The sequence below is a fragment of the Artibeus jamaicensis genome, unplaced genomic scaffold (assembly GCF_021234435.1).
Source record: "Artibeus jamaicensis isolate MK-2021 breed Jamaican fruit bat unplaced genomic scaffold, CSHL_Jam_final contig_402, whole genome shotgun sequence".
Taxonomy (NCBI): domain Eukaryota; kingdom Metazoa; phylum Chordata; class Mammalia; order Chiroptera; family Phyllostomidae; genus Artibeus; species Artibeus jamaicensis.
Window position 1 is genome coordinate 4,910,332 of NW_026521818.1, and position 12,019 is coordinate 4,922,350.

General features: G+C 36.5%; 1 protein-coding gene across 1 annotated transcript in view; it reads right to left on the reverse strand.

Moving 5' to 3' along the window:
* Window positions 1–7,953: 7,953 nt before the first annotated feature.
* Window positions 7,954–12,019, reverse strand: part of TMEM232 (transmembrane protein 232) — a 171,280-nt gene continuing 167,214 nt past the window's right edge. Inside the window, exon 13 of the mRNA XM_053665278.1 lies at window positions 7,954–8,232. Coding sequence (XP_053521253.1) covers window positions 7,954–8,232 — 279 coding nt within the window. The remainder of the gene's footprint in view (window positions 8,233–12,019) is intronic.

Genomic DNA, 12,019 nt, shown 5'->3' on the forward strand with positions numbered 1-12,019 from the left:
CCAAATGAAAAAATAGAGGCAGAGATGTATAGGATTCAATCTATTTGCATAATATCAAAAATATGCCAGCATTTATAAAACTTATAAATAAACTCATTTTCTGAATGCCTTAGTATGCTCTCAAAAATAATTGTTATGTAAGAAAAAACCATGAGACTCTGTTAATGTACCTGAAATCAGGTGACCTGTAAAGGACATTACATTTTTCAGCTCCACCCTAGTTTTATGTTTATGTAAATATGATTCTCAGTATCACAGCATTTCTCTCACTCTCATTTTGACTCCAGCATTATAGAGGCTGGCTTTAATTTCAGATACAAAGGGGCTTAAACTACATTTTATTTTGTATGTGTTAGGTACAATAGGCAAGCCTTTTGAACTTATAACAGAAATATTATCCACAGCACAACAATGCATGGCATAAAGGCATGCTCACTTTTCCGTTAAATCAACAAGTTTCTCTAAATATGAGCTTTTTGTTTTTATAGAACTACCTTAAGTCTTCTTAATGTCATTCATTCACCCATTCATTCAGTCATTCTGGAAATACATGTTGAGAGCTCGCTATGGACTACACACTGTTATAAGGCCAGAGCGACATATAACTGAGCAACATTACAAAATCTTTGCTCTTAAGAAGAGCTATTTCTTCATCTTTGCAACTGTCTCATGTTCAGTCTTAACTAAAGTTGCTGATGTAACTGCAGACTCACTGCAGCACAGTGCTGAAGAACAGGCCTGGGAGTCATTTAAGTCTGGTTCAAAAAGACTCCCTTACTAGCTGTGCAACTTTAAACAAGTTAATTAACCTCTGTAAGCCTTAGTTACTTATTTATAAAAAGATGGTGAGAATCCATATGTCCAGACTTGTAAAAAATTATTAACTGAAAAATATTAACACAGTGTAAGTCCATAGTAAGACATAAGGATTCAATACATGTTGGCTTTTATCATCATCATCGTCATCACCACCATCACTGTCACATCATCACCAAGCCTACTTCCCTGTCTACTGTCCTTCTTCCTTAAAATTGTTGGGATTCATTTATCTAGAATTGTCTCAAGGAGTCAAGTGAACAGGAAATGCAAACTTCAGAATCATAGAAAAAGGTAAGGAAATACAAGACAATCTTTGTAAATATGTTTTAATACCTATTTCACATTCCAAATGCCATTTTTCCATCCCTGGAGGAACAGATAAGTCTGCATCTACAACCTTGGAATTAATATTCCACTTTACTTTTCATAGGTGTGTTTTAAATAAAGCCTTCATTGTTCTTGTGAGGAAAGTGGTATTAAAAATTACTTGTGTTATATTGATAAAAAAAGTGGTACAGACATAGAAATAGAAGCTTGCCTTTTGAATTATTTGGAACTTATTTCTAAGTGCAATTATTACCAAAATCCTCTTTAAAAATGATTTTCTTCAAGGATCAAAAACTATCTAGTTGACAAAATGCAACACATCAATGAAATAGATTCAAGGAACAGAAAAAGAAAAAACAAAAACATTTGCCTGAATTGGAAACTCTGTAAAGGACACAGAAATGACACAGCCAAAATGTTTTCCCACTGGCTACACTTCTTCCCTGATACAATGTACTTTTTCCAAACCATCATAATCATAACTACATTATGGGGAGGAATATAGAGCAGCATTTTATTATTCACTCCTGAATGATTCCTACAAATAATCGTGATTGCAATAGATTTCATGAATGGTCAAATTTTTAAGAATTTTACCTTTTCGGCCCTGGCTGGTATAGCTCAGTGGATTGAGCACAGGCCTGCGAACCAGACAATCACGGTTTGATTCCCAGTCAGGGCACATGCCTGGGTTGCAGACCAGTTCCCTGCAGGCCAGTTCCCAGCAGGGGATGCACAAAAGGCAACCATACATTGATGTTTCTCTCCCTCTCTCCTTCCCCTCCCCTCTAAAGATAAATAAATAAAATAAAAAAATTGATCATTAAAAAAAAAAAGAATTTTACCTTTTTGATTCCTTTGAGAACTCACCTAAAACTGCACTATAAAATCAACCTTATATACTTGTGTTTTTACTGATGTCGTTACATATTTGGATGGAGATAACCTCAGAACGGTATCATGTTACCAAAGGCAGAACTCCAAGCTGGGTCTTCGGGTAATATTCCTGATTACCACTATTTTGGCAAATCTCTGAGGATGTGTAGTGTAATGCCTACAAGCCCACTGACCTTCAGTCTTAAGTGACATGTTAGCACATTAACGTCTAAAAGCCTGTTTCCTCGTGATTCAAGGGAAATGCATTCCCTACGTCATAGGTTTGTTGTATTGGATGAGCTAATGAGTATCTTAGGTTGAGCTCAGTGAACTGCCAGTGCTCAGTTTCCTCCACTGTAAAATGAGAGCTTCAGATAATTCTGAAATCTCTTCTGAGTGAGCATATTATGAGCTATTTCACTTCTCTTATCATCTCCCTATTCTCATGAGTAGCTCTGTGTTGGCTCCAAGGTTTGTAATTGGTTTTCAAGTTTCCCTTCAAGAGACTTCAAACATTTATTATTTGGTCCATTAAAGAATCCCTGAGTTTTGGGCTTCTCTTCACCCTCCTCCCTAAACCAGGTATGGAGAATGAGCAATGATTGTTTAACTTAATTAAAAGACAATTACTCAGCATTGTATTTCTCTTTCTTTGGATTTTGGTTGAATTGGGCCTTTCAGGAAGCTACCCTATGGCCAATCGGCCTGAGAATAGAGCATTTATTCAAACTCAATTTTCCAATGAAATGAAGTAATGAATGTCCTTAAACAGACACTTGAGAGTAAATACAGATACTCAAGGCATCACTGGATTGCAAATAGTCTGACTACATATTAAAAAAAATTGCACTGGTGACTCTGAAATGCTTGACCTCTACCTTGCTTATTAATTCATGAATGAGAACCTTCCTTTTCCAAAATAGGATCATCTTGGGAAATTTCACTATGGATACCATAAGGATCCTTCAATTAAAAAAATGCCTTGGAAATGCATTTCTTTTCATTTTTGGCTTTCCAATGAAGCAGGAATAAAAAATAACAAGGCACTAGGTATTATGTAAATAGGTCCCTTAGCTAGAGTGATTAGAGGGAAAAGCAAGCTTGGATAACATGAAAGCCAAATTATCCTTGAAATCTATGTCACTATGAAAAATGCATGTCGCTCAAAAGTAACCAAATCATCAACAGAATTTGCAAAACTATATAAATATATGTTATAGAAGATGATAATTTAAAATGAGTTTTGCTCTCAGTTTCCAAACATATCCTGCGCATCAGAGAGAACAATTAGAATTGGCGCAAGGAGCCTTACAAATGCTCTGTCTCAAGGGGTAAACCTAAGGCTGTGAAGGGAAGCACGAGCCAAATGTGCTGCTAGACATTTCTTCTCTGCACAAGGCTCTATCAGAGCAGGCTTTCATGACTCCCTCTCTGTCTTTAGCCCACAGGATGGGAGGTGATAACTTCTCATCAACTAATCACCTACAAAACAAATAGGAGTGCTCTTGTTCGTGTTGCCACTTCAGCAAGCACAGACAGTGAGGAGAAATAAAGAGGCTTCATGAAACCTATGGTGATTTTCACTGAGAATCACTAGATGGCCAAAACAGAGTTTAACATCTTATGAGTTTACCAAGCACTTACCAGGAAGTTAACTACGACATTTGAAAGTCAAGGTCTGAGAAACTATAAAGAAAATCATTCTTAACCAGGAGCAATTTTGCTCCAGGGACTTGTGGCTGGGAGAAGGGTGTGGGAGAAGGGTTGCTACTGGCATCTTGTGGGTAGAGATCAAAGATGCTAATCAGATGAAAATGCACAGAAAGCACCCTCCTGCACATATTAAATAATTACCCAGCTCAAAATGTCAAAGGCACTACTGCTGTAAAACCCTGCTATGGAACCATGTGGTATACACAGAGTGGAATGGGTATGGTGGCATATGGGAAGACAGAATTGTATTTACTACTTCTACATTGTAAGTTTCTTTGGGTTTTTAAGTGAGAAAGGTCACACAAATCACCTAGTAGACAGTTATAGTCATGTGTCCCAGACAGGACTTTTACTGGTAAAAGCAGAAGAATCAATGACTTGAATTAGAACAGTAAACATTACTATGGAGTTTCTGTAACTGTTGCTGTGAACTGCTTTTGTCTACTCCTCTGCAGGCCCCTTTCCCCAGTGACCCACTCACTCGTGTCCACACTGGAAATATTTGTTTTGGGTATTTTCTTCCTTAAACCTTTCTTTGTCAGGCCCTGCAAACCTTTGTGGATCTTTTGATTTCTCTTCTTAAAATTGTGCTAGAAAAAAAATGCTTACTTTTATGTTTCAGTTACTCAGAATGTACAATGTATCTTTTCTCCCTTTTATCACCTAATACATGCCTTTTAACTTCCAATACCTAGTGAAACTAGTTACAATTCCTACAAATACTTTCTTCTTAATAAAGTAAAAGGTCTGTGATACAGTTTGTAAAAAAAAAAAAAAAAAAGTTGCTGTGGTGGATGCTAAGATAAATCTACAGAGAATTTATGACGCATGAATGTAGGAAGACCTAGGTTTGTTCTTTAAAATGCAAGTAAACGGGGTGTAAAGTGGCCTGAAAACAAGTTGCAGATAGAGAGGAATTCAGACCTGAGCTGGGTTGACACTTCCTGTAGGAGAGACATTTACAGGCGAATAAGAGCTGCAGAGGATGAATAGACATGCGGTATCTTTCTCCATCTCCTCCTCCTCCTCCCTCTAACCAAGTTCAAGTGGGAGGTCTGGGAAAATAAATAACTAAGGCTGAGAAACCAGGAGCTGAGCAACATGAGAGTAGTTTAGAGACTCTGTCTGGTGCCCACCCCAGCCTGAGGCTCATAGAGACCTTTGTGAATTTTGAGGCAAAATTATACTAAAAGTGCATTACAAAGAGCAAGGAGTTCCAGTTGAATTTGTGTTAAGTACTTATTGGAAGAATTAAAGGTTAACCTCTGTAATAAAGACAAAGTGCAGTAAAAGTTTCTTTTTAAGCTGTTTACATTTTTACAATACTTAAAAAATGATGCTTTTTTCCAACACCCTCCCCCCACCCCCTGACGCCACACACGTCAGGAAAGCCTGAATAAAAAGCAAAAAGGAGGGTCTAAAATGCATGGAAACAATAGGCAAATTAAATTTTTCGCATGGCCTAATATGTCCTAGGCACTGAGCCTCACGTTTTTCCCAGTTATTTAACCAGGGTCTTTCACCACCAAGGCCACCCTCCTTTGCTCTGCTTTGTGGAGCTGCAGACAGGGGCATTCCAGGACTGGGAGCAGGAACTTGACTCTTCCTGTTTTCTTGCTCTTCCTGGCAGCACGGTTTCTGCAATAGCCAATTTGTTCCAGTTCCTTTTTTTCCTGGGATCCCCAAACAGCCTATTGTGCCTCAAAGGTATCAGCTGGGCAATGCCTCCCGCGCTGAGGGCAGAGTCCCACTGTATGTGGTGGCCCCTACACGCTTGCATGTTCTAAAATAATCCAACCCTTTCCTCGCCAACCCCTGTGCCTAGAAATGGTAGCAGTTTCCTGGAGTGAGGGTTTTCTGTGTTATTTCTTTGTTTCCTCTTAATTTCTCAGTTCCCTAACCCCTTTTAAAACAATTCCTTACACTGAACTCTTTGTTTAAATGACTGTCCTATCTCTATTTTGACTGATACCACTGATTAGCTTCTGATTGATACCACTGTTTATGTATATTGTACCCATTTTATAAAGAAGTAAAAGCTGAAGCTCAGATGGGCTCAGTAACTTGCCCAATGTTTCAAGCTAGAAGGAGGCATATGCAGAATGAGAACACAGATCGCTAAGCCCTAGTTGTTGCTAATATTTCAAGACGTAGGAGGAAAACTAAAAGAGGTGCGTATTGCCGAATTTTAATAATTCTAAAGAATAGCTTAATAAATAATTTTAGAGAACAATTTAGGAATAAAGTTATCTATTATGTATCTGTGGAACTGATTAATCAGAATTCTTATACCTTTATATACATATATTTTTGAATATATACATTATTTTTATATATGCCTGTTTATGTGTATATTCTCTTTGTTAGCTTCCTTCCAAATCTCCACTACTATGATAGACAAAAGATTATTAAAAATGGCATAAATCCACAAGAAGGAAAAACAACGATACCACACTGAAAATACTAAGAAAATCATGGAAGTTACAAAGCAGGTGAATAAGTGAAAAGAGATTAAGCAGAACAGGAAAAAAACATAACCTAAGTCTGCTGTGGGGAAGCCTTAAAGCAGACTAGTCCATCCCTCAGAACATCAGAGAAGTTTGAAAATTGGAGGCCCCAGCTTTCTGAAAGATGGTTCTGAAACAGCAGGATTTTTTGAAGTTCTTTGATCTCCAGAACCCTTCCTCACAACTTATAGCCCAGTGGTTCCATTTCTTGCAACTAAACAGAAGGACTTTTTCTTCAAAAGAAGTCAGTCAGAGTTTGGTAAGACAGATGTGGGCCTTAAGGAGAGAGTACTCTGGATGGAAGGATGGTGAAAAATCCAGACCTGTGTGGTGAGGAGTGATAGTGGGGGACTTCCAGGGGCAAAGTGATTAGTTGATGGAGCAAGATTTTGGAAGGGATGGAGCTCACAGGAAAAAAAACTGCTGACCTTCTGTAGAAGAGATTTCCTTTTACATGCAAAGAAAGCAAAAAATGATGAAGGTATTTGGATAGGTGCATTAGGAGATGTTATGTCTGAGAACTTACATATTGTGGAGACAAGAATGAGACAAATGATTGGGGAGGAGCAACATAAATCAGAATCACCTTTTTTGGGGGAGCAAAATTGGGACCATATATTGCTGTTATCTTAAATTTTAAAAAATGATAGTTTGAATTCACATAATACAAGTCAAAACTTCTGGCCCATATTTCAAATTTAACCCCAAATTATGTGAGTTTTTTAATAGCCTGTTGCCAACATTTTGAAATTTAGCAACTTTTATTTTAAAGGTAACCCCATTCGAGGTGTTCTTCTTGGAAGACTGACTGATCCCACAATACTGGAGCTGCACTGCAGCGTACAGCCAACTGATGGGAACTTTCTTCGGATATAGTATGTTTTCCATAGTCTCCGTCACTAATTTGTGTTACCTTCCTGACCTGGTAGTCATCTGAGTTTGGCATCTCCAATAAAGTACCTGTCTCTTGAGTATCACCAAGTCACCTATGTGAAATCAAGTTGTGGTTATTATATGTATTTTGGGGAAAAAGACTGTAAGACATCACAGGAACCTCACCCCACTACTGTAACCCATGGGTTGAGAGCATCAAATGAAGTAAACTGACATTTTAAAGATGAATCCTGATTAGATTACTTGTAAGTGCATCTGTACCTTCCAGGACCAGCCAAATCCATTCTTGTAAACTTACCTGGCAAAGCAGAACTACTCTTTTAAGAGTCTCCTCTGGTATATGCTGAAGACCAACTCATTTTGAGATGACTGGCCCATCCATATTTGTTTATAAACAGCAATTTATTAAATTATAGCTTCTGACATATGGTTTGATTTGGCACAGATTGACTATGAAATATAAATCCAAGCAGGTTCCTTACTTCTTTTATTTGTATAATAATTATTATAACAGTATCAGTTAATGCTCATTCTGTTTTCCAGAAATCTTATATGTGACTCAATAAAAATTTGCAATTCATTTCCACTGCACTGTCCAATGAATATCAATACCTTAGGAATCGTTGATTAAGTGTACTGTATGATCACAAGATAAGAGTAAATTATGAAAAGTCTAGCTGTATCCTTAAAAATCTTTAATTGGTAAACTCACTTCACTCAAATATGAGTGAGAGCTAATTGTTCATTGAGGACTAAGATATGACTATAACAGAGCCTGTACCAGGATAACAATTTCTTTTTAAGAGATGACTTCCTGTTAATTACAGGAAAGGTTTCCTAACATGTAGCTATCTTGGTCTTTTTCATACAATGAATTTCTGGCATATGGCTCTCGATTTTGGGTCATTTTCTTTTCTAGTGCAATGACTTCAGTCCTAGTAGGAAGTTCATAGGGTTTGGTTTTCTTGTGTAGTTTCTCTTCTCTTCTCTTCATAATTTCCATGAAGTGATTTTTTTCCTCTAACTCTTTATCTTCCCCTTCTCTGGCCTCACATATGGCATATTCTTCCTCTCGGGTCTTTAGCTCTTTCTGCCACTGTCACAGAGAAAACGTGTCATTTATATGTGATTTTGCATGGGAAAATTAATTTAACTTCTTAAATGCAAATTCTTATATTCAATTATTGTCTTAATTTTTCTCATAGATGTTTTTCAGGAATTTATACTCTACCATACTGGAAAACATATAACTTATCTATCAGAAAGTATACCCTCCCACAAAAAAAAACCCATAATTCCCTCTTAACATTTTAAATAATCATAAATCATTCAAAAGGAGAGATAATAAAGTTTATATTTTTGTATAGCAAGTAAATTTTCTTTCTTCATCAACACAGCTATTTACATGAGATCATAAAATCATGAAATAAAAATCAAGCCAAAGCCAAACCAAAAAAAAAAAAAAACAAATTAAAATGAAAGGCAGAAATCATGATATTATTACTGGTACATGTGAGGTAAAAAATAAAATTAATCAGATGATAAATGCTGATTTTTCAGTAGCACCCTAGAAATATCTAAAAGGTTCATTGCAAGTCACAGCAATAACAGCACATCTGGAGGCAAGGGCCCTAGGAATAAGAACTTGAACATAGCAATGTCCCTTCAACCATGCATCATCAGGAGGAACTTTCTCCCTTCTAATATCTTTCTTTTTTTTAATTTTTATTTAGTTATTTTCAAGTACAGTTTTCTGTTTATTTCTCCCATCCCAGCCCACCCCTTTCCCATGCACCCCACCTCCCTCCAATTTCTACCCCCCTTAGTTATTGTCCCTGTGTCCTTTATACTTGTTCCTCTAAATCCCTCCCATTTTTTCCCCTTAAATTCCCTTCCCTCTCCCCTCTGGTCGCTGTCCCCTTGTTCTCTATTTCAGTGTATTTGTTTTTATTTTGCTTGCTTGTCTGTTTTATCATTTAGCTTCCTGTTAAAGGTGAGATCATATGGTATTTGTCTTTCAACCCCTGGCTTATTTCACTCAGCATAATGCTTTCCAGTTCCATCCATGTTGTTGCGAAAGGTAGTAGCTCCTTCTTTCTCTCTGCTGCATAGAATTCCATTGTGTATATGTACCACAATTTTTTTGATCCATTCATTTACTGATGGGCATCTAGGTTGCTTCCAGCTCTTGGCTATTGTAAATTGTGCTGCTATGAACATTGTGGTGCATAGGTTCTTTGAAATGGATGTTTTGGGGTTCTTAGGATATAATCCTAGCAGTGGAATTGCTGGGTCAAAAGGCAGGTCGATTTTTATTTTTCTGAGAAAATTCCATACTGTTTCTAATATCTTTCATAAAGGAAGGGGTAAAAAGAGGTGGTAAACACTCTAGGCCGGATGAAAAGTTCAAGGCAGAATGACTCCTAGCATGAAATGTAGAAATTCCTAACCGTACTACCTACATTGCTGGTTTTGTCCTTCACTCATGCATATGAGGGAGGGTACCCCCCAAAATAAAATTATCTTCTGGAGGACAGACCTCTTGTAGTGTAGGCCTCTTGTAGTGCAGGCTTCCCCCACTAGGTGAGTGGTCTAGGAACCCATCTGTGTCAGTGCACCAGTTGGAGTTGTGAGAAGCTGCATTCAGCTTCAGTGAATTTTTTAAAGACCCTTTCAGTGTGTTTGTCCGTTTTCTGATGGGCAATTTACAAACACACCTGCTCACACCATGCTGAGGGTTCAGCAGTTTTTGACTCCAAATGGGCATGACTTCTGCCCCCTGTGACCCACCCTCCCTATTCATATGATCTCACCCTGAGCAACTTTTTTTTATTTCCCCAGATGAAAAAAGTCCTCAAGGGAGATATTTTGGTGATGTGGCAGAAGTGAAATCAAAAACAGCAGACGCACAAGTAAGTATCAAAATCAACAAGTTCAAAAACTGTTTTGAGTAGTAGAAAAAAATGGCTCCCTAGGTGTATTGCATCAAATGAAGAGTACTTTGAAGGTGACTGAAGTTTAAACATGTAAGAATAGATGCACAATTTTATCAATTAACTTATAAATTACTATATGTCAGTGCTATGAATTATAACTATTATTTGTCATCTGGGGTAGATAGATATAAATAAGCAATATCAAATCTCAAAATCTGTAACATCACTTAGCCTTCGGAAACCAATAAAAGTTTTGAAAGTATCAACATACTCAGAGCAAATATTTTTAAAAAGCATAATAAAATCATATCTACTTTTTAAATTCCAGTTAAAATTTTAAGGCATAAGAAATAAAAATATTACTTGCTCTTGTCTTAAGAGTATTCCTATATACTGTCATTACTAATCAACTTTCATTTCTTAGACACCAGTTTTGCATGAAATATCCAGAAAATTAAGAGAAAACATCCTGAGTATTCAGGCACAGGCTCAAATCCATGCTTGGGTTTTTTTTCCTACAAATTCTATAATATCTGTGACATAATTATTTCTTATATAATAAACTAAGTCATAAAATTGTTTCACAAAACTACCAATTTTATGTTATAGCATAAAAGTAGTAGTTGGTGAAATAAGACAGTATCTATAAACAAAGGTAACTTATCTACTTACATGAGAGATTTCAATGTACCTCATGACTTTGATCTCTACATTATGAAAAATCAACAGAAGATCAACTCTGAAGAGCTCTCAGTAAAACAGAATGCTTGGGTTTCCCAAACAGCATGCGTAAAAACAGGAATGTGGCATATCACTAATGTCTAGGTGGCTGCTCCTCTTCCTCTCCCACCTTGTTAGACTTGGCAATGCTGGAATTCACCATAATATTATAATCTTTCATTTTGTTTGCCCAGAAAAAAATACATACTTTTTTTCACATCTTTGTCTCTGTTGACCTTGATAAATTCTATTTGGATAGACAGTTGACTTGCCTTTACTTTTGTCTGCCAGTATTATCACTGACATGGCAGTGAGGAGGATGCAGATTTGTTTAAAATTGATGAAAAATAGAAGCACCATTTACTGCTTTATTCAACCCATTTACTCAGGAACTCAATTATTATACTACAGGATAACAGCAGTATCTTAACATCTGCTAAACAACTAGGTGTCTGCCTTATTCTTTGCTTATTATAGCCACTCAGTAAAATTCAGTTGACTTAGCAGGACAATTAAACCTGTAGCTGTGTTTTTGTTTCTTGTCAGTCCTACATATTTAACCTCCTCACACCCATTTCCATTCAGGTTGGGGCTTATAAATCAGGAAATTGAGGAATGAATGAAAATTAAAAAGAAAAGTAGATTTGGAGTCCAAAGATTTGTACACAGTCATTTACTAACTTTAAAACTTTGGGAAAATAACTGAAATATAAATCACCATTCTTATTGGTAAATATTTTATGGAGTCATTGTGATGATTAAAGTAACTAATCTAAGAATATTTTGTAGAATGTAAAATATTATGTACAAAAGATTACTGCTATAGCTATCTGAAAGGAAATGGCTGACACATGAATACTTTGTTAAATGTGATATTCAAAGAAACTTCCACAAACCTTCCCAAATCAATACCACAAACTACTCTTTGATTACACTAACCATATATCATACAATTTGTATCCTATCAATATTCAATCTTATTTTCGAAAAGGATTCCTTTACCCTTCTATAGCTATGCTCTAAACAGATTCATGGTGGTGATTAATTACATAATCTTTATACCTTTGGGAAGTAGAAAAGATGATAGTTTTTAGGATTCATTTTCTAGCCTTCTCTTCCTAACCTCTTCTCTCTATCATTCAAAATAATGTCCTCTGTCTCTTCAACTCAACTTAGGCAAATGAGTTCAATCACAAAGTGATTAAAGTCTTTCTAATCCATTACAGG